The following is a 23,486-nucleotide window of genomic DNA, read 5'->3' on the forward strand; positions in this document are numbered from 1 at the left end:
TGTAATCAGGTCCTAATTCTGCCATTAGAAAATGAATAGCGTGCATGACTTGAAATGTTTCAATGTAGTTGTTCAGCTACGGGACAAATATTCACCGTCATGACATGGTGTGGATCCACAACTTCGTAGATCTTCTTACAGTCTAATATTTCATTATCAGATGATAGCAGCTCCACATACCACACCTGCTGCCTCTGTGGGCATGGCTCCTCTTACCTGCTCCACCAACTCCACCCTGGCATTCTGGGCTCGTGTCGCAAGATGGGGATCATCACAGCTGGCAAGAGGGGACTGCTGAAATGTGCTGCCATCATCTGGGCCTTTGTCTGGTGGTCGCCATGTCACAGTATCCATGGCAACCAGATCAGCAACACCCGAGAACTTCTGTGATATGCCAATTGGTACCTGGATAAAAATCAGAATTGAAGGCACATACTGTATCATGGACCCAAGGTAAAAAGAAATTACAATTATCACAACTTTTTCTCTTTTTTTTGCAGTTACCATAGTGATAACACATACAGCTGATTGGTAGACAATTCTCATCTGCTGCTACAGTAAATAAACTCCCTACAGTCAACACTGCTCTAAGGTACACAGTGAAATACTGTAGTACTTATGTTGTTGTTGTTGTTGTTGTTCATTTCCATCTCTGAAGATGGCTGGATAGCCCATATTCAGCTACACTAAGCTGGTCTTCCATGGGGTCCAGTTGGATGTGGGGTGGGACCACTTCACCGGGTTAGACACCCTGCTCTTTGCGATGAATGAATGAAGCGGGATCTTTTACGTGCATGAGCTGTGACTCTCTCATACACGGGACCTCCATTTTATGTCCTATCCGAGGGACAGAGTGTTTTGCCTCTTGCTAGAGGGGACGGTATGTTTACACACAACATTGCTCAGTCCAGACTCGGGTTCGAACCCGGGCCGCGTGATCGTGAGGCAGACGCGCTACCGACTGAGCCAACTCACCGCCCTACCAATGTGATGTATATCCTATGATAAAGCTATGGCTATGGCGCTTTCAATATTTTGCGGCATATTGTAATTTATCAATCAGTTTGTACGCGGTTACGCGTTAGAGCAAAACATGTAAAGTTGGCAAGACGTCAACTGAGATGGCTGTGTGATCATCGCATACAGAGAGTTAATTTGGTCAATGCCTTCCATGTTATCTGTGAAGGATGACTTGTGACATTTGGCTCTTTTTCATGAGGATATTTTGTGATGACAACTGTGAGGATCAAATTTACAGTAAGGTTAACCCGTTGATGATGGGCTGATTTTGCTACAAGATGCAGTTCCCATAGACACTTGCCTGAGTATACTCGAGAACTCATCCTCAACCGGTTATGGTGCTCTCACCTGCAGAAGTAATGGTTTTACTTTCAGTTTGTCCCTGATGGAAGCCAGACACATGTCCAGGTTAGCTCTCGGCTTGTCCATCTTGTTGAGGAATGCTATCCGAGGGATCTTGTAGCGATTGGCTTGCTGCCACACCGTCAGAGTCTGTGCCTGAGAGGGGTGCAGAGAAGAGGTATCATAGCATATGGAAACTTTTAAAACTACTAATATGGGTAAGGCAGCAGGGGAATGAATGTTTGACAGCTTTTGCCTGGTGAAAACATGGGACAAAGTTACAGGTCATAAGGATACTCCTCTCCCACAAGCATTCACATGGTTCATCTTGCCATCTGCTGTGTACAAGTTTAACCCTGGTATTGCATTTAGCACATTCCACCAAGATATCTACACCAATTCCTGAAACTGGGGCACTTTCTACCATGTGGGGGAGGGGACTTCGTCCACTGCATGCCGCCTTACTAAAACCTATCGATGGGGTACTGTTTTTAGAATACTGTAACACAAGGAATTTTCACGTGCATTTTAATTTCGCGAATTTCGCGAGCACCAAAATTCGCGAAATTAAAATGCACGCACAAGCTTTTGTCTACACTACATGCATTGAATGCCAGTAGCAATTCGCGAAAATTTCATGCCGCGAATATATCATGTTTTACAGTATTTGACTCACAAAAAGAAAACATTGGAAGCAAGATGTTAGTCATGGATTCGGAAGTGATCATTATATTCATATCAACTCATGCACAAACAGGAAAACATACTATAAAGGGAGTATATAAAATGCAGCAGCTGCACTGCACACTGCTATACCCCTGGTATTAAAATGCATTCTTGCTGCAGTCTTTTCAGGAGCAAATTCAAACAGCAATCAGTGATGTTACATAAATGTGTGTGTACTTGTACTCAATCATGTTGAAGTTAAAATGTAATCTACTCATTTCCAAACCTCATGAATTCAATTTTGAACCAGTCACCGTACCACAGGTCGCATCCAGCTTGTCATCCAGCCTCCACAGCAGTACCCATGCAAACCATTTTGAATTTGTAAGAAAAAGAATGTGTGTTCACGTCAGACTCAGGAAAGTCAGAATCTCACCTCAACACCAGCTGACGCATCGAATACAGTGACTGCTCCATCTAGCACACGTAAGCATCTCTCCACCTCGACAGTAAAGTCAACATGTCCTGTTACATTCCATATCCACAGAACATTCAGAGGAGACAAAAAAGGGGGATTCCATCACATTTTGTATACTGTAAAACGAGGAATGTTCATGTGCATTTTAATTTTGCGAATTTTGCGAGCGCCAAGATTCGCAAAATTAAAATGCATGCGAAATTTCTTGTCTACACTACATGCATTGAACGCCAGTGGCAATTTCCGAAAATTTCATGCCACGAAAAAGGCTGTCGGCTCAAATTCGCGAAAATTTCATGCCGCAAATATATCATGTTTTACAGTAGTTTCTTGATTATGAACTTTGCGGTAATGTTAGAATTGCTGGGAAGTCAGAAGCTTTCACAATTGGTAGACCAAATAGGCAGTCATTTAGTTCTAGAGCATCATAGATTTTGTTTGGTTTGTTTGATAGTGAACCCCTCAATCAGGCTGTCCAAGATAGGATGCAAAATGACATTGCCCTATAAGGTAAGAGAAAGAAATGTGTATACAATATCACCTTTCATGTTGTGCTGTAATGGAGTTAAAAAACAACAAAACAAAAACAAAATGAAAGTAAAAAATGAGGCTATATATGAAGGATTAGTGTAACTCACATGACAAGACAGTGATTATGTTCCTGTTTTGGGTCCTTTACTTAAAATCTATGATTGATTGCACATGGAGAATCACACACAAGCCACCAAATGCACAATTCTGGCTGCGTGCTGGCAAACCTTGGCGGCCATCAGTGCTGATATCAGTCACAATTTTCGATAAAGAGCCACCAGTCTTGCAAACCAGGTCAAAACACATTCAAGCACAAATAGTTGAACCTTCATGTAGTTTGATGGGAGACTTCAGTGTCTGAGATGCCCTCACATGAATACTTTCACCCATCATCTATTGGCAAGCAGGCTGGATAGCTTTGTTTGCTGATTGCCACTAATGCTTGGAGCTAATTGTCAATGAATAGAGATTACCTAATCTCCCTTATCCCTATTGTGTCACCATGGCCTCCCTGCTGGACTGAGGTACACTGTTACACCTGAGTGGGTTTCCCAAGGTGGATGGATTACTGAATGCTGATGAAAAAGCTTGGCCAGTTAATGTAATGAATGGGCAAGTTATATATCATCAATTTCCACATATAATTGTTTGGCATTTGTTTTTAATCTGTGCTTGACAATGTGACAGTGCTGATTAAAAACGCCAAATAAATTGGTGCACTACAGTTTACCAAACTTTAATTTCAGGGCAGTACACAATGAGGAAAGTAATAAGGAGAACATGAATACATCAGTGCATAAGTGACAACCAAGATGTATCCAATGCCATTATTTTCAGAAAGAGTGTTCAGTTGATCTTAAGTTCCACCTGACTCAATATCCCGTTTACAAATTGGACAGAAAGAACATCTTTATCCTCCTAATGTTTGAAATTAATTTTCTCTCACAAAAATTATCATGATCAGTGGAAATGCAAAATAGCTTGTAAGATGAGATGGTAGGCTGCATGCTGTGACCATTGTGTTACATTCACTCTCAATCCCATGTAGCTGCACTGTCCTGAAATTGCTCTGCAAGCTCTGAGGAACTGTATACGCCAAATATTTCGCAAGGTTTTATTTTCACGAATTTTGCAAGTCAGGTGCTCTTCGGGAAATTAAAGACACGCGCAAAAATTGACTCTGATCTCGATATGAATGTGGCGTATTAGCATGCACATTTCTCTGTTCAGTTCAGTACTCCACGATTGCAAATTTAACCACTCGCGAAATCATGGGAAATCCCGATTCGCGAAAATTTAGACTCACTAAATATATGACGTATACGGTATTGGTGGAGTTCTGAAGGATGGAGATCCTACTACAATGATGCTGGTACTATCTTCCACTTTTCTGAGGAACTCACCTGGTGTATCAATGAGATTGATCCTATGCTCCTTCCAGAAGAATGTGACAGCAGCAGAGGTAATGGTGATCCCCCGGTCCCTCTCCTGGGGCAGGTAGTCGGTGACGGTGTCACCATCATCCACATCTAGAGAATGGCAATTACAAAACTGAGGGCACTCATTCCTAGAAACTCTTTCATCTCAAAGCATCCAATTATTCAAATTCATGAAATTCTTCCGTCAAGGTGTTTTTATTGATTGACAAATTGCTCTACAACGACGTAAATAAGACTTAAATAAGACTTATTTACATCGATGTAGGGCAATTTGTCAATCAGTTCTTGCATCCAATTATTGTCTGCAAACAGGGCACTTGTACTCTACCAAATGTTTCTTTTTGAACATCTCCTAAAACAGTGGCTTTGAATTATAACCACAAGATTAATATCATGGAAGACAGCACTCTGGTGTATTGAAAAAAGATAGAGGGAGGATTAATTTGCTTTTTGTTCTGTCTTCATCCAGAGAAGAATAGCCTTAGGGAAACCACTCAAGTGCAGTATCAAATATTTAGCATTATCCGACCAGCTGAATATATCTTTTCAAGTAGGCCTATATTGTTTGATGAGTGAACAAAAGTGATGATATTCTCTCATTTATCTTACCATACTATTGCTATTGCCTCCAACGTACAGTAACAGGGATACAAGTATGTTTACCTCCTAGATGTCGAGTGGTTCCAGAGTAATACAGCATGCGCTCTGTTGTCGTGGTCTTCCCGGCATCAATGTGTGCCATGATGCCAATGTTGCGAGTCTTTTCCAGATCTCCTGCTTCATTGCGGCCTAGAATGGGTGCAATTTCAAGAATTAAACGAACAGGAAATATCACACACATCTAAAAGACCAAGGGTTAAATAAAATAGTCCAGTGCTACTTCATCCAAGTTCATCTAGAATGTACTATACAGGACTCACAAATTGTGGCCATTGCCATATTGCGCATCTATTCTGCATTTATTGCAAGCAGGGTTCTCTTTCCAAGTACCGTACACCTGTATCAATTAAATGGTTGACACAGTATTAAATGGCAGATAGAATTTATAGAATTTTGTACATATCATAATAGTGCCTAACCCTGTGGCGCTCCGTAACAGTTATACGTCTTCGGGCTGGTCCTAGTTAAATGGTGCCAGGTGGCTATTACACAAACTGATTTTGATTGTATACCAAACAATACAAAAAGTGTACCTACAGATTTGCAGTGGAAAACCCCAGCAGCATCACTACAATACACTTGAGAAAGTTAACATAATTATAGCAACCATGATCATGAACTTTAGATCAAAAAGACTTGGAGGATAATCTACAAATATTTATATGTATAAATTTAGATCTGCGTATAGTGGCGGATCCAGGGAAGACCGCATCAAGCGCATGTCCCCCCCCCCCCCTTTATTTTTTGTTGAAACGAAAGAAATAAAAAGAAAAAAATGGGGGAGGGGTGCATGTGCCCCCCTCTTTACAGAATTCCTGGATCTGCCCCTGTAAGTATAATGTAGACTGGAGTATTTATAAAAGAATAATGTCACAGAAGACCTACCAGATTTAGTCCTCTGCTGACAACAAAGGGTGCATTTGACCTTTCTCCTTGCAACCTGCAGGAAAGCATGAAGACCATTAGGAATTTAAAAAGAAGAAGAAGAAAACCATAAGAAGCAATTTACCATAAACACCACCATAAACACAACTGAAGCACAAATATTGGTGCTAATCTAGCACCCATACCTCATGACCAGTAGCATTCAAGCATGGTGCACATCTTCTACAGTCTATCCACTGGCAATGTAACTGGTGACCACTTTTTTGATAAATCATGGCGATGGGCTACAACTATGCCTATCTAAATTTAAGTATTTATTTTAGATCTAGAGCAAGAGCTTTTTGCATACAGTCTTGTACTTACAGGCTGTAATGTAGTAAAAATAGATTACAGGGTCATTCTTTGAAGAGTATAAAAACTAATTTTTGAAAAATGAAGTTGTTTTTTTTTTTTTTTTTGAGTTGAATATTCATACAGGGCATTGTCCAAAGTTAGATGAATGATATTAATTTTTCAATTTAAGGCCAATAATGTGCTCATTTGAATATATTTACATAGGCATTGATCATTATAAACGAAATATGAAGCATTTTTGCTCTATTTTGGACGATGAAAAGGTGTGTCTATTAACTTCCCTTGTGTGATTTATGTTATATAGCATGTTTGTCCACACCTACTCAAACGTATTCAGCCTAAAATATTTAATAATAATCACAGGCAAGTAATTCATATACAGATAAACCCTAAAAAGCCTGAGAGGAGCACATTGTGCCCCACCCCCCATAAATTTTCATTTGCCACTCCTTAATCCAATTAATTTCAACCAAATTTGGTGAATTTTCCTCAAATTTCATTCAGAACATTTTAATACACAATTTGGCCTCATTCCAATATTGCCGGTTGCCATGGAAACTGTAAAATGACAGTTCTACTTTATCATGTCAGTCAGATTTTGCGTGTTTCTCTGTTCCAGTTTCAGTAAACAATAAAATAGTGGATGAAATGGGGGTTCTCTTGGCTGTAATTTGCTGAAGTAGCAAAACATGAAGTAACTATGGTTTTGAATGGCTCGGAATGTTATTCTTAATATGTCTTTGAGTTTTCATGTGACATACAACGTGTGTACATTGTACTGTAGGCATCAAAACAACATACCTAGTATAAAAAGAGATAATTGACAAAACAATATTTTTCAAAAATTACCACTTTTGCATATTAAAGCTTTGAATACCTACAAAAGTTCTGACTGGGTATCATTTGTTTATCATACACTACCAATCCACAAACTTATGATTCTCAAAATAATTAATATAATATCAAATACTATTTTACATATGTCTTACTCTTATATTAACTCCAGTATGATAACAAAATCATAATTCCACAATTTAGTAAATTTGTTTTAAATTACTTTATCATAATTCATAGTGATAGTCTAACGGTTAGCTTTGCTTTTGAAAAGTTTTAGGCATTTCATGCAGTATTAATTTCCACACACGTGTAGTATTCAAGTATTATTAAACCAGTAAAACTTTATACTTGCAAGATTAGAATTTAGTGCTAATTTCATATGGGATGTTCTTCCCAATTTGCAATTTTCATACGAGATGTTCTTCCCAATTTTGCCCGCAGTAAATTTAACTGCAACTGTTCACACACTAACATTACACAGTCAATGCAATCCCACGACTACGTCATCGCCATCACAGCATCTGGCCATTCATTAGCATTGCATTTGCCATACGCATTGGCATTGCATTATTGATTCGATTGCATATAATACAAAAGTAGTGGGAGGACTAACTCTTTTACTTTACCAGTGACTTGACTTTGATGCGATAAAGCCGGAGCATAGCGACCGTGATCGTGAAAGAGACTTGTCTGTCACCCGTTTGAGAACAAGATCATGAGATTCACTCGAATTTTGTTACGCAATCAACCCACACACAGCTAGCCATCTCAGCATGCATGCACCATACTTGCGGAACCATAATTGCGGAACCATGTAAGCAGACATATTCTGGCTTTCCAAAATTTGAAATAATAATGAATAAATGTAGAAGTGTTAACGTAATATTTCATACATTTACGTTGTTAATGAAACAATTACTTTTGTATAATATTTTTGTACTTTTAAATATATTGAGATTTCGATATTTACTGGATAATCTAATCTCATTTTGCACAATTACTTTAATTATTCTGAGTCAGCCTGAAGTTTTCTACCCGCGCGCTGTTGAACTTTACGGAACTTGATGACGACGTGACGAGTATACAAGTTTATCTTACAAAACCGTGCGTGTAATTCATCATCAAGACTTTGAAATGGCTGGAAGAGATGGAAATATCAGCGATATGCACAGAGAGGTACAGGTTTTGACGACATTTTGACGTTGTTTTTCAGAACAATCGTGGTGCGTAATAAAATCCGTTCGCTTGGTAATGGTCCCACATATGATAATTTGTGTGTGATATGATTCCCCATCGTTCCACTAGACGTGTATAGTGCAGTTCGGATCGGGAAACCCACTCACAAGGGGGGCCCCTCCTTATAAGTAACCCGTCCCCCTTATAAGTAACCCCGTCCCCCTTATAAGTAACCCCCGGGGCACCCCTTATAAGGAGTCTCCACGCTTTTTTGCAATGCAACGCGAAAATGAAAGGACTGCCGCAATTCGCTTGATTATGTCCATAAAGCTTCACAAGTTTCCTAGTTACTCACGAAATTTGAGCAAAATCGGTTCGAGGCATCATATCTAAAATCATGGATTTAAATGCGATGTCAAACGACCCATGCGAATGCTGAAATGCGAGCGATTACTGGCGTGAGTGTCGCCAGGCGCGGCGGCGCGGCAATGCTTGAGTGGAGACGTGGCGACTGAGTACGGAGACTTTCGTTCATTCAGGTGGCTTTAAATGAAGGAAAAATAACAAAAGTATTACGAAATAGTCAACCACCTACCTTTGCAATTGGTATGCATATATACAAAAGGATACGTTCCCATAGGGTTGTCCAGTTGAAGTCGTCCCTAAACAAAAATTTTAAGTTGAAACTTGCAAGTTTCGCCGATGAAGCTTGAAATTTCCAACAGCTCCCGCATTCAGCAAGTTGTTCAGCGCAACATATGCATACCAATTGCAAAGGTAGGTGGTTGACTATTTCATTACTTTTGTTATTTTTCCTTCATTTAAAGCCACCTGAATGAACGAAAGTCTCCGTACTCAGTCGCCACGTCTGCACTCAAGCATTGCCGTGCCGCCGCGCCTGGCGACACTCACGCCAGTAATCGCTCGCATTTCAGCATTCGCATGGGTCGTTTGACATCGCATTTAAATCCATGATTTTAGATATGATGCCTCGAACCGATTTTGCTCAAATTTTGTGAGTAACTAGGAAACTTGTGAAGCTTTATGGACATAATCAAGCGAATTGCGGCAGTCCTTTCATTTTCGCGTTGCATTGCAAAAAAGCGTGGAGACTCCTTATAGGGGTGCCCCGGGGGTTACTTATAAGGGGGACAGGGTACTTATAAGGGGCACGGGTTACTTATAAGGAGGGGCCCCCCTTGTGAGTGGGTTTCCCGAACTGAGTGAGGTGCCCGCACCTCGTCAGGGGCCCGAATACCGTCACCCCGCTTAACAATTGTTTTAAGCGCACTAAACAAAACTTTATGCCCGGGACTGTGTTCAGTACGCTTGAAAATTGGCAGGGCTACCACATCCAAGCAAATTTTGGTGAAAACCGAACAGTTTTTCGCGAAAATCTGAAATTCTAATCGGAATAGGACCCTACGTGTTAAGTATCACCACTGTCCCCGCACTCATCTTTTACGTGTACTGTAAAACGAGAAATTTTCGCGTGCATTTTAATTTCGCGAATTTCGCGAGCGCCAAAATTCGCGAAATCAAAATGCACGCGAAAGCTTTTGTCTACACTACATGCATTGAATGCCAGTAGCAATTCGCGAAAATTTCATGCCACGAAAAAGGCTTTCGGCTCCAATTCGCGAAATTTTCATGCCGCGAATATTTCATGTTTTACAGTATGTGTATGGGAGCATCACGGTCACCCGCACACGTCTTTTACGTGCTTTGTCTATGGGAGCGCGGGTGACGAGTTGCAGGCCCCTTCCTAAAGAGCGCAACTTTTTCGCATCGTTCGCGTTTGACAACGATAGCTGCAAATTTTCGATATCGATCAGTGAGCTTGTGATTCCATTGGAATTTTTAGCATTTTTCCTGTATGTGAGTTGGATTTCAAAGAATTTCAGTGGCGAAATGTGATTCAAATATGCGCAAACATTAACTATGACGAGGTGCGGGTCACCCAAGTATACTTCCAAATTTTACATCATCATTGTGATATTCATGATCATACAGTGTACACGTATGTTTACCAGATTCAAGATCCAAATTTATTTTCATTTCCATCTAATATGTTGTATAAGCACCATATATGTAATAATTGAAAAAAATGTGATTTAAAGTTTAACAAAGTAAATTTAAATTTCTAACCGGTTAACGTAGATAACAAGTTAATTTCATGATTTTAGTAGACATCTATCAATTCTAGGGCGTAGGCCTAAATTTTACATGTGAATTGTGAAAATGAGTGACAAATGAAGAAAGCACAACTGTAGGCCCTAAATTTATTTTCTAAATATTTAGATGTCTAGATCTTGGACTAGAGGTCTAACGTTTATAGACCTATTCGCGATGTTACATGTACTCTGACAGTGCACTGCTCGGGGACGTCGTGCGAAGGCGACTGGTCGGGCTAACAATAGGGTTAGGGAGACTTTTACTTGTACTTGTAGAGGCGCTGAAATTTGTGCTTCTTTTTTTCATTGTACAGAGACACCAGGGTTAACTAACTTCTATAACTACAGTGCACTCCCGTCCCGTTATTAAACGAACACAGTTATACTTAGATTTAATTATAACAAATTAATTCCGGTTACAACAAAATAAAAATCCAGGTTGCAAAATTGTCGGCTCTATGTTTTTTATTGTTTATTTGTTCTGTTATAATAAAATTTTGATATAACAAAAGAAAACTGCCAGTCCCAAGGACTTTGTTATATAAACGGGAGTCTACTTTATCTGACTACTGTAAAACGAGGAATGTTAGTGTGCATTTTAATTTCGCGAGCGCCAAGATTCGCAAAATAACATGCATGCGAAAGTTCTTGTCCACACTGTATGCATTGCACGCCAGTGGCAATTCGCGAAAATTTCATGCCACAAAAGAGGCCGTTGGCTCCAATTCGTGAAAATTCCATGCCGCGAATATCATGTTTTACAGTATCCCCGGCCCTGCACTGTACTAGTACCAGTGCTACAGACACAGACTAGTGTTACAGAAGAGGGGGCCTATGCGCCTAAGAGCTAGAGTCTAGAGAGCTGTTTCTGTTTGACAGTGTCCTAAAAAGGGACCTTTAGTGCCTAATTGGTTTAGACTTTGTGCATGACGCAAATCACACACGAACTAAATAAATTTAGCTGATTACTGATATTGTTACATACAGTGGTAAGTATTTGAATTCAATGATAAGTAAGACTTCTAGTCCTACATGGTCATAGAGCCCACTTCAATCAAGGGCAGGGTGCAAAACCTGATGAAAGTAGACTACTGCATACACATCAGCTACTGACATACCGATCTCCCAAGAATCTTCACAAGAGAGTGACGGACTTTATCTTATTTTACCTAGGTACAAAAGCAAAGGAGAAGTGTTTGGCTTCCATATCACAAGTGTTTGCTCTAGTGTCTATACACTGTCAATTATTTTGTACCTGCATTAAAAAAAAATGGTGGCCAATGCAAAAATAATGAATTATGAATGCAAATTTCCTTGCCAAGAAAAAAAAAAGGGAAAAGGAATAAATGGATAAAATATTGTGCTTTCAGCATTAGTGGTGCTGTTGATGACCCTAAGTTAGTACCTGGCGAAGCCCCATGCGTGACAGAAATCTAATTTAATGAGAGTCTAGGCAAGTCAATTTTTGTTTTGTGATGTGGTGTATGCAAGCACAAAATTCAGACCGAAAAAAGATGAATGTTTTCATTTGTATTGCTTTCAAGGGGAATATTGATTTCTGTTGTTTACTTCTTGTCGTAGGTCCGTGCCTGGTTGCAGAGAGTGTTTGGAGATTTGACCATACCGCAGTATGAAATCAACCAGAGAACTGTCACAGTGCTCTACGACCTGATGCTACGATCTGAGGAGAGAGATCGTGACAGACAGCTCCTCATTGATGATTTGAACCAAAAGACAGAAGAATACCATGCAGAAGGTACTCATTCCAAATTGTGAAAAGTCATAGAAAGTGGGGGGGGGGTGGAATGATGTGTTTGAATCATGTGTAGTATTTGACTCAAAAAATCGACTTGACTTTGTATCATGTGCACTTCCTGTGTATCTTTTCACAAAGTCTGTATTGAATCATGAATTTGCAGAAATGAAAATACATTAAAATGAACAAAATAAAAGAGGTACACATTGTACCCAATGGTTTTCACTAACCATTAAATGAATCTAGCCATGTAGACTGGAGAATCTTTTCTTCTTCTGTATTATATTCTTGTCCTTTATTGTCTCGCCTGCGTAGTGGAGGCAAGACATAGGCATCACTTTCACTATGCTGTCGTCATTGTTGTTGGTGTTGGCATTGTCAAGGATTTGGTGTACACGTGTACTCTCAATAACTTTCCATAGCTTTGAGGTATGACCACAAAACACATGCCACAGGTACATGTGCCAGTCAAGTTTGACTATTTGAGAAGTCTTACACTATCAAAGGTCAAAAGGTCAACGAACTTACTTTGAAAAACACTGTACTCGGCAATATGCAGGTAAGACATTGCTTGGTGTTTGATTTGTTAACTGTGTAGTTGCTAAGAGGGAGGAAGTCAAATAAGGAAAGGTGTTACCACTTTCAGAATATTTCTATTTGTTCTGTTTTTCTTTCCATCTGTAGCAAGCAGACTCTCAGCCATTCTTCAGAATGTCGGTCTATCCCCAGCGAGCCTCTCTCAGTCAGGCAACGTCAGCCTCCGGACACTGTCCAATGTGGCTCAGATCCTGGACCTCAAAGTAGCCTCAGATACTAAGTAAGCCAACGAATCACACCAGCTACATGGATGTTTGCACTTTTCTTTGATTGTTGCCATGTGTACTTGTATTTTCATCCTTTTTATAGTGCTCACCAGTTACACATTCTGACAAGTCCAGTTGAACCAAACCATTATACAGATAAATACCAGTACATTGTAGACGGATGCATAAGTAGACAGTGTAAGCTTGTGCACAAAACTGTTTACTGCACTTTTATAATCCACCGTACTGCGAGGTACAAGCATCGTTTATGTATGTCACAAGAATTTAGCAATGAATAACTTGAAGCTAATGTTTTGCCACAATGGAGCCTATATGATTACCACTTGTATGCCAGATCAATCTAAAGCATTTTTGCAAAATCGGTGCATCAGTGCCTCATGAACCAATGCACTGGTGTCCTAACATTTTCTCGAAATATGAATGTTCTCTAAGTACTGATTAAATTTGTGGTTTGTATTATCTATGAATTGCAGTGCAAGACTTCGAGGTAAACATGCAAATTATTTTGTTGTTGTTTGTACAGCTATTTTCTGGCTATGACTGATCTGTCACGGGAGCAGATAAAGGTGGAAGACTGCCGACATGAGGAAAATCTCTTGAATCAGAATCTCTTCAAGAAAACAAAGAGTGCCATGATTAAGAGTGATTCCCTGAAAAGGTATGTCACTTCAAGGTGAACATTACAGTAAATATATTTCAGTATGATAACAAGATCAAAGTCACATTTGTGTGGAGTCTATTTATGTTGATTTCTTCACAAGAGTTCAAGTGAATCATACTTCAGGGAGATTATTGTGAACATACCCCCGACACAAACAAATCTTTACTCAATTTCTTTCTCTCTTTTTTTCTGATGTAAGAGAAAAAATACATCCTTTTTACCATTTTAGGCGCGGCCAGACTGGCAAAAGATCGAGAAGTTTAAGATCGCGAAGTTTGGGCCATTCGTATGCGCGCAAGAAAGAGTGCGCCGTCCGATGGCTAGTGATTGTGATGTAACAATGCACAACTGTACATGACAATGGCCTCGTGCTTCGGAGACACCGCCCGCAAGCAGATCGAGAAGTTTCGTGGGAAGTTTGCGGTCACACTGGCAAAACTTCGAGATCTTAAAGATCGCGATCTTAAACTTCGCGATCTTTTGCCAGCCTGACCGCGCCTATTGTCTTATTTGTAATAACATGGCATTGGCAACTTCAAAGAGGGAGCTGTACGGACTAACTGATCAACCGACAGCACAATTATTTTTATATTTTCTATTCACAAAGTAGCAGAGGAACCATAAAGCAACTGTATTGCTTTGTGCAATTTGCAGCCTTTGTGGTTGATACTTACATGTATATTACCATTATGTAAGAATATCTTCAATTCAAAGTCTTATGTTTGATTTCAATGAATCTTCTATCAGTGTGTTTTTGTGATATGATTTTTGTGGTAAAATTTACCTATTATGTGCAACAATGAATTAGAATGCAGGATGGTACTTTACTTCAAGTCCAATTAAACTCAGGCACTTTACCCGTATGTTTGCTAAGAGATTCTAAATGGTGATTTTGGCAGGGCGATGACCTCGCTGGAAGACCAAGCAAAGGAACAGGGACCACAGCTGGAGGAGAAGACACGGCAAGCAGGCTTCTACCACAGCAAGACGAAGGAATACCGCAACCAGCTTGAGGCTCTTGAGGTAACTACACTACATTCATAGTGACGGATTGGGGGGGGGGGGGGGGGGGGAGGGTGGAGGGGAGGGGAGCACACCTGGCGCGTGCCACCTTTAATTCTCTTTTTTTTTTAAAGAAAAGTGTGCGTGGAATCGCAGGATGACCAAATGATCCTTGTCAGCCAATTGTAGTGGCACCAGAAAATAGCACTTAAGCCTCTTTTTTTTCCCCTTTTTTTTTGTCGGGTGATTAAACTTGGAAGTGGCACCAGAAATGTAAACTGCTTCCCCCCCCCCCCCCCCTTTACAGAATCCCTGGATCCGCCCCTGCATCCATAGCTGTTTTTCCTCTATTCAGCATTCATAAATGCTCTGTTCACATTTGAGGCAGGACTCCCACTCTTTTCTAGCAATTTTAGAATTAATTGCATGGTCATTGTGACCCAGGGAAAATAGTTCATTCAAGATGTAAAGCTGAAGTAAGAATTTCTTTTCCCTCAAGAGTTCAGAAAATCGTCCTTATCCGTTGAAAAATAATCTCTGTAGACATCTGAAGAATGCAGCTGACTTGAACCCATAAATTCAGCCCTGTGACTTGTTCATTTTCCACTTCACAAATGGATGTCTTCAAACAAATCATCAATGGTATAAATGACGTGCTAATCATCACAACTAGTTGGCATGCATTTGTTTCATTTTCACAAACAATTATCTTTACAGGTGAATAACATTAATGAAGTGAACTAAACTGAGCTGAAAGGCATTTCCACTGATTACAACAGCTATGTCTCATATTCCCTTTGGTAGTCTTATATCAGAAACTGCTTTTTGTTTTCAATAGGTAGTAATGCCTCTGTTTTGTTTTAGACATTAATGCTCTTGTTTTGTTTGTTTGAACAGGAGAACCTGACTGAATCAGAGGTTGATCCTTCTGCATATCATCAGAGTCTAGTGAAGTTATCTGAGGCAAGTATCAGGTTTTCCTGTAGAATTCAAATAAACACCAACAACAAAGTTCAATCATCAGCTTCTATGCATATACTGCTCAGGATATGTTCATGCACATACTTCTTTCCTTTTTCTGTTTTTTTTTTTTTTCATAGAGCAAGAACTCACCATAGATCACTGCAATATTTGATGTACTACTTTTTAGTACTCATGAGATGCTGGGGTTTAACCCGTTGAGGACAGTTTGATTTTGCTACAACACGCATTTCTCATAGATGCTTGCCCGAGTATACTCGGGACTCGTCCTCAATGGGTTAAAATTCTTTTACAAGTGCATAATATTTATATTTATTCATGAGTTCAGGTTTTCCTGTCATGTATTAGTTGTCAGCACTTAATTCCTTGAGGATGAGCTGATTTTGCTGTAGCATGCAATTCCCATAGACACCTGCCCAACTATACTCCTGACTAGTCTTCAACGGGTTAAGTGCATCAAATGTAATGTGTCAGCAGGACAAGTCAACCTCTAATCTATTTCTGGTCCATGACCTAAGATGCTATCATGATCACTATCCACTGTCACCACTCACAAACTGTCTAGAGGGTTTATAACCAATGATGCATTATTCTTTTCAAAGTACACTGTTTTCTACTCAAACCTTAATTTCAGCATAGTCCTTCCAGGCAAATTTGTCCATATGTACTGTATTTTCAGTTCGTTTTGTTTCTTTCTTTATTTGGAGGTTTGGATTTTTGCTTTATTTTGTTGTTGTTGTTTGTTTGTTTGTTTTGTTTGTCTGTTGTTGGTTTTTTTTTTTTTTTTTTTGAGGGGGTGGGGGGGGGGAGCAGGAATGGTAAAATATTTGGTTTAAACATGTCAGAAGTTCTGCTGACCCATTTCATTAGCCCGATATGTTGAAGATACAGTGCACACCCGTTATAACGAAGTCATCGGGACCGGCAGTTCTCTTTAGTTATATCAAATTTTCATTACAACCAAACTGTAAAGTATAGAAAGATATAGAAATCATTTTGGGACCTGAATTTTAACTTCGTTGTAAAGAGAATTTCGTTATGATGGGAGTGCACTGTAATGGATGAAATCTCAGATGGAATTCTATGAATTGGATGTAGGATGTACATCAATCTTACACGGTCCATGTTAAACTTACTATTGACTATCCAGCATCTGGAAACTCTCAACTCAAAGTTGGCCCCCCTGCGTGCAAAACTGGAGAGCTACAACAACCTCCCACCAAATGTGTCCCTGGCGAAGGTGAAGATTGAGGAAGCAAAGAGGGAATTGGTATGTACTTGCTTACAGGATGGTATAGTATTGGTTGAGGTGAGGATTACTGTTCCAACTTTTTGTGAGATACATGTACTTAGAAACCACTCTATGAAATGTTGAAGAGCATACAATTCTAATAAGAGGAATTCAAAGTTAACTTGAGGAAAATCAGGTTTTTTTAATGGCTGAGATATCCTAAAACAAAGTAAAACAAAGCAATCCTAATAAAAGTTGGGTCCCATCTTTTACTAGGATCACTTTGTTTTGGATGTCTCAGCCATTTCAAAACCAATTTTCATCAAATAAACTTTGAATTCCTCTTAGAATCATGTGCTCTTTCATTATGTCATAATAGGTTTCTCATTATCTCAACAATATCATCAAAAAAACATTGGAAACCTGAAGCCCCATCGCAACCGAAACTGTACCATCCCTTTTATTACCCAAGAAAAACTTTGAATGTGTGTCTGTGCATGACTCTTCATATAAAATGGAGCATAAAGTTATTGAGCAAACTTTCCAAATGTAGAAGTTGGTGTCTCACATAGGATCAAAAAAAAAAAAATCAGCTTCAGGAACTTTGATAGTGTGCTCTGTTTGGAAAGATGGCTATGTGTTGCTGTTCTATCCTATATGTTATATATATTGATATATAGGAGTACAAAGAATATCCTTACCCCCCCCCCCCCCCCCCAAAAAAAAAAAAGAAAAGAAGAAAAAAAAATGGAATAAATGTCATCCATTCTCTGTTAGCAAGGAAAATTATGATCTTGATGTTTACTTTACTGTGTATACACTGACAGGCATCTTTGGAGGCTGAATTGTCCAGGAACATTGACATGATGCACATGTAATAAGAGTCTCTTCGACGCCTGCGGCTCCTGACAGGGAACAGGAGTCAGTACTGAACTACCCTGGAGGATGCGAGCAACTCTGAGTAATGGCCAAACGCCTGAAGGAATAGATGTGGCCAAAAGAACAAGATGTTTGGAGGAAATCATAGCTTGCTTGTGAGATGTCAGCATATTAATTTGCACAGGAGACCACGTCACTCTCTCTACAAGTGTCTTCCATTCATATTTTTCTTTTACACTTCTGTTCACTTGGAAGTGTAGAGGTATCTTTATGCCGGGGGAAAAATACTCAAGGGAGGGAAGGGAGGGGCATATGGTGTCCTCAACATGTGAATTCAATTTTTGATTCTCTCACAAGAGATTAGATTCCGCACTACCAATATCTGATACTTAGTACAGCACTTTTTCCACCAGCTCCTTACTGTCAAATGATGAGATGTATTATTATGAGTTCAGGTCAAAAGTTATGAAGACCAAATATCACAGGATTTTGTAGTTGTTTTTCTTTCTTTTTTTTTTGCCATCAATATCAAAATGTAGAAATGGCCATTATAATGTTTAGTGCTCTGTATGTTATGTACAGTGCATTCCCGTTATGAGTACAGTTACAATGAAATTCCTGTTACAACAAAATAGAAATTCTGGCTGCAACATTATCATTCTATGTTCTTTATTGTTTACTCGTTCGGTTATAACAAAATTTCGATATAACGAAAGAAAAACTGCCGGTCCCAAGGACTTTATTATAACAGGAGTCCACTGTACTTTATAATAAAGCACCCTTCTTCCTCTTGAGAATTCCTTTCTCCCAAAATTGCAGACAAAACATTGTAATTTTGTATCATTTCACTCTGATCATTAATTCATGAATCTGCAAAAGGAAATCGTTTCCAATCAGGCTAATGAGCCAGTGCCGACATGCACTCTAATATCAGTCTTTAGCATCATGGTAGTTTGTTTGATAATTCACTGTCTTCAGTATCACACCTTCCCTCTGTGTGAATTGCAAGCTTTGTAATTCAAGCCTGTAAAGACACCAAAAGCTCAGTTACTATGTCACTACAACATTAACTGTATTATGTTGCATTTAAGTTGGTGTTTGGCGGGGAGAGAAGCAAACGAAAAAAATATCACTAATTTTGTGTCATTCCATTCTTACATGCTGTAAAACGAGGAATGTTCACATGCATTTTAATTTTGCGAATTTCGCGAGCACCAAGATTCGCGAAATTAAAATGCACGCAAAAGTTCTTGTCTACACTTATATATGCATTTAACACCAGTGGCAATTCACGAAAATTTCATGCCACAAAAAAGGCCATTGGCTCCTATTCGCAAAAATTTCATGCCGCGAATATATCATGTTTTACAGTACTGTAAAGCCAGAAATATTCACAGCATGAAATTTTTGCAAATTGCTACTAGCATTAATGGATATTGTAGACAAGATCTTTCATGTGCATAGTAATTTTGTGAACCTTGGCTTCTCGCAAAATTTGTGAAAATTTCATTCATGCAAAAATTTCCGGTTTTACAGTACTTTTCAGGTCTCAGAACCTTGAACAAAGATAATGTTACAGCGTAATAAAGATCACACTGAGTATCACACATTGACTTTTGAGACTTGGAAGAAAATACTGCATAATGAAGATGTTCTCACAGAAAGTTAACAATGAATTCTTTGCAGAATAATTTAATATGAATATCACAAGATGAGTACAATGTGATTCAAATTCTCAAGTCTACAATTGTATATCCATGCTGTATCTTATTTACATATACTTTGTATGCATAAATTCAATGTCTCTCCCCCCACTCATAGAGCTGGAATATGCTACCAAAAAGGGGGAAAGAATTCTTGCAATTTCAGCTGTATATGACTTTTCAAAGTTTTTCATAATCATTCAAATGCTGTGAAATGAAGCCATTGTGTGCGGTGTAAGCAATCCTTGTGTAAGACATAGATGTTCAAACATTTGTTATGCCACAAAAGAATAGTTATACATTGGAATTTAAAATTCTATTATAAGTGCCTTCAAAATGTAAATATATTGTATATACAGTTGTATTATATACACACTATTTATATCATGTAAAGAGCATTTTCTCAATTGTAATACTGTGCACTTAATAAATTCCTGCTATTAATGATGGAAAGGATATGTGGACACAAGCTTATCTCCCAGAAATAAGTGGTCTTGATTGCAGTCATTGGATTACAATGCAACGTGTCAACAAAGTAGAGCAGACCGATTTAGTATTACAATTGTATTCTTCTAGTCCATGGACTGGTTTCCTAAGTTTAAAAGTCATCAGCATAATATTTTGAACATTTACTTGAATATGTGTGCATTAAACATGTTTGATAAAGGCATCAATGTGTTCATGCAAATACAGTCAAACATCTCGAAAACGAGTTTTACCCATACAGTGCACTCCCGTTATTACGAACACGGTTATAATGAAATTCCGGTCACAACGAATTAAAAAATCACGCCACAACGTTATCGGCTCTTTTGTTTTATTGTTTCTTCATTCGGTTATAACGGAATTTCGATATAACGAAAGGAAACTGTCGGTCCCAAGGACTTCGTCATAACGGGAGTCCACTGTAGTTACATGTCCCAGAGCCTTTCAATACAAACAAAATCTAGTTAGCCACAGAAAATGTAATGATAAGGTCCCGAGCTGCTCTTGGAGCATTAAATGAAAACATTAAAAGCCTGGCACCAATTTATAGTTTTCCATAAAGAGAAGACTGAATTCTCACGAAGACTTCTTTAAAGGTAACTTTTGGAACAGCTTATCAAAAGGAGAAATTAAACTGTAATTGAACTTGCCTTCAAAGATAGGTTTCCCACATTCTACAAAATATGGCACACTGTAAATAGCAATGGATGGAGAGAAATGACTCTTTACGATAGGTATTGGATGTTGTTGTTTGTTTGTTTTTTGTTTTTTTCAATACCTGTAGATTACCTTCCCGGTGTGTGTGTGTGTGTGTGTGTTTGTGTGTATATACATATGTATGTGTTCTCTACCTGTAGTACCTTCTGGTTTGTGTGTGTGTGTGTGTATTGGTGTTCTCTCTGTACTTGCTCTGCACTGACTGCTGATATTTCCATAGAAATGGGGGAAAGAATTGTCTTTTGCATTATCATTATATTGAATGTGCAAGTCAACAAGTGTGTCAATGTCTGTGCAGCCTGTTTGCACAGAGTACAGTATGCGAAACCTCTTAAATGTTTTTGTTTTGTTTTGTTTTTCCACCTGGGTACACCCATTTACCACCATCCACCTATTTAAAATAACATGTTGCAAACTGGCTGTGTCATACCAGGCCAGGCCTATATCGCACTAGATTCATTCTTCGTGGTGTGCTCGAGTTTGGGCAGTGCTGCAGAATCCACCTTGAAGATGTTTAGGTTGATAGAAAGCTTCAGGCAGAGAGGTTGGTCTGGAAATGAGCTTGGAAGTTTGGTGTGAGTGAGGCATGTCAGAGAAGAACATTCCATCCTCCAAAGGTTGGTGAAGCAACTGATGTTGAGTTGGACTGTGAAACTAAAGTTAAGGGAATAAGAAAACAAAACCCACCATCAAAAGGAATGAAATACCACATTTACTATCACAAGATATAGGTGTATATGCATAGAAATGTTTACACGTACAGTAGATTGCAGTGCAATTTGTAAAGTAAAAAGGGTAAAATATGCACTTATTGTTGTTCAGAGATGAAAATATTAACCTGTAACTCAGGGGTAAATGGAAATGGATACAAAGGGAAGCATATGACAACTCACATGAGGGGTATCCTCCTCCTCCAATTGAAACCCATTCTCCATTGGATGATGCCATGGGTTGGTATCCAGGTGTGGTCTGCTTGCTGGTGGTATCCACTCAGGTATCTGCAACAACAACATAGTAAGAGGATACAAACTGGTCTCCTGGAATGGATTTCCATCCACATTTTACAGTGATCTTTCCAATAGGGCTTTCAGTGGGCTTTGGCTGGCAAGGAACTTACAAAGTGGTGGCATGATTTCTTGAAGTTCATAATTTTCTCTAAAAGTGATGAAAAATTCAGGGCTTTTTGATCACCATCATAACTATGACTGAAAAATTAACACCTCAGCCCATTCTAAGAACCACTACAAACAATTTCAATACTATCCATATTGTTTATTGAAACAATGACTTGATCACTGTAATTGGATTACTAGTATTACACACAGCCTACGTGTCTTTTGACTTATACCCTATTCCCATTATATTGCAGTGTTATCAGGATATCATTCACATGTAACATATTTGATCTAACTGTTGAAAAATAGTTTATACATGTATGTCATGTTTCTGTCCAGCATAAAGCACCATTAACTAGAGGCTCCTTGTGATTCCCACTGTAACACAAACTTTCAACAGTACAAGATCATATTCAAAGAACAATGAAGACAAAATTAATCAAAAATAATAATCTGTTCCGCTGACTTTTACGAGACGCACCAGTACAGTCTTACCTCAAGGTCCCACAAGGGCTTTTGAGCTGAGCCGACATGTTTCTTGAACTGTTTGAATGGGGCTTGAGGTGTGTACAGGTGCTCAAAGCTGGCATTAAAGGCCGATCCCATCCAGTCTGAAGGAGAGCTCTCACTGGGCACAACTTGAAGGTTCTGAGAGGTCAGTGGTGCTTGATGACTCCAAGAATCAGAAACTGGCAAATCCTCAGCCCTCTTCCTCTCATATGCCATGCTTCCCCTGTCCAGTTTTGGAATACACATATAAGCATATATTGCAGCATCACGGTTTTAAGATTTTACAAAACTTCAACCAGTTTGATGTAGAAGAAAATATATGTGCTGTAAAGCTTTTCAAGTAAGTTCACTCTAGTTTGATTGCTCTACGGCATACAGCAAGTCTGCTTTTCATAATATGTCATAGTACACGTTGTACGACTTCATCTCACAAATTGGACCAAAACCTTTACTGATCTGACACTTTTTGTTAAAGAGCATACAACCCAATTAAAAAGGAAACAAAAGTACTACTAGAATACTAGAATAAATTGTAAGATTTTGCACACTACAGCTGTATGTGATTGCAGCTATTGTGAACTTGATGATTCATATTACAAACTGTTGGCATGACTGTTTTCTTATTAACATGCTTGAACACTCACCAGGTGTATGATTTTTGACCTGGCAGTACCAAGAGATTTTTAATGCTTTTAGTCTGGAACTTTGTTTATGGTAACGGTTTTTTGTTTTGTTTTGTTCTGTCTGTTCCCTTTTTCTTTTATTTTCCACCAGCAGTGTGTCTGACAAAACAATAAATATCATGAGATCTGAAGTGGACATATCAGCACTAAACCCATAAAGGCATTATGAATATGAAATAATCATCAATGTCCATACAAAATCACGACAAATGTGTAAGAAAGCTTCAGTAGCACGATCTCACTAAAGTCAAGTGATATCATGTTGTCAGACGAACGTTAGCCATTGAAAAAAAATGCTCATTATTATTTGAGAGGAGTCAACTTAAGCTTTCTGACAATATTCTTTCATGGCCTTAGACTCTGCACATGGCCTTGG

General features: G+C 38.9%; 2 protein-coding genes across 2 annotated transcripts in view; one reads left to right on the plus strand and one right to left on the minus strand.

Annotated features, from left to right (window-relative positions):
* The window catches only part of LOC139729587 (ribosome-releasing factor 2, mitochondrial-like), a 40,738-nt gene extending 32,783 nt beyond the window's left edge, over positions 1 to 7,955 (minus strand). The window contains exons 1-7 of the mRNA XM_071640510.1: positions 7,839 to 7,955; positions 6,022 to 6,076; positions 5,140 to 5,265; positions 4,441 to 4,566; positions 2,465 to 2,553; positions 1,369 to 1,518; positions 217 to 405 (exon numbers count right to left, since the gene is read on the minus strand). Of these exons, the coding sequence (XP_071496611.1) occupies positions 217 to 405; positions 1,369 to 1,518; positions 2,465 to 2,553; positions 4,441 to 4,566; positions 5,140 to 5,265; positions 6,022 to 6,076; positions 7,839 to 7,874 (771 nt within the window). The 5' untranslated portion in view covers positions 7,875 to 7,955. The remainder of the gene's footprint in view (positions 1 to 216; positions 406 to 1,368; positions 1,519 to 2,464; positions 2,554 to 4,440; positions 4,567 to 5,139; positions 5,266 to 6,021; positions 6,077 to 7,838) is intronic.
* Positions 7,956 to 8,273: 318 nt separating this feature from the next.
* Positions 8,274 to 18,143, plus strand: LOC139729577 (HAUS augmin-like complex subunit 1). The gene is made up of 8 exons (XM_071640500.1): positions 8,274 to 8,388; positions 12,144 to 12,318; positions 13,003 to 13,135; positions 13,666 to 13,800; positions 14,703 to 14,826; positions 15,703 to 15,768; positions 16,937 to 17,056; positions 17,845 to 18,143. The coding sequence occupies exons 1-8, from the start codon at positions 8,347 to 8,349 to the stop codon at positions 17,893 to 17,895; spliced, it is 846 nt and encodes a 281-aa protein (XP_071496601.1). The 5' UTR covers positions 8,274 to 8,346; the 3' UTR covers positions 17,896 to 18,143.
* The last annotated feature ends 5,343 nt before the right edge of the window (positions 18,144 to 23,486 follow it).

This window comes from Diadema antillarum, unplaced genomic scaffold (assembly GCF_040938485.1).
Source record: "Diadema antillarum isolate AM-2024a unplaced genomic scaffold, OU_Dant_1.0 seq00000247_RagTag, whole genome shotgun sequence".
Taxonomy (NCBI): domain Eukaryota; kingdom Metazoa; phylum Echinodermata; class Echinoidea; order Diadematoida; family Diadematidae; genus Diadema; species Diadema antillarum.

What these genes read in the sequence shown, in the direction of transcription:
- LOC139729577 (XM_071640500.1), top strand. Translation starts at nt 8,347, where the DNA reads ATGGCTGGAAGAGATGGAAATATCAGCGATATGCACAGAGAG. An exon ending in TCAGCGATATGCACAGAGAG is followed by an intron (nt 8,389 to 12,143) that starts GTACAGGTTTTG and finishes TTCTTGTCGTAG; the next exon opens with GTCCGTGCCTGGTTGCAGAG. An exon ending in AAAGTAGCCTCAGATACTAA is followed by an intron (nt 13,136 to 13,665) that starts GTAAGCCAACGA and finishes TTGTTTGTACAG; the next exon opens with CTATTTTCTGGCTATGACTG.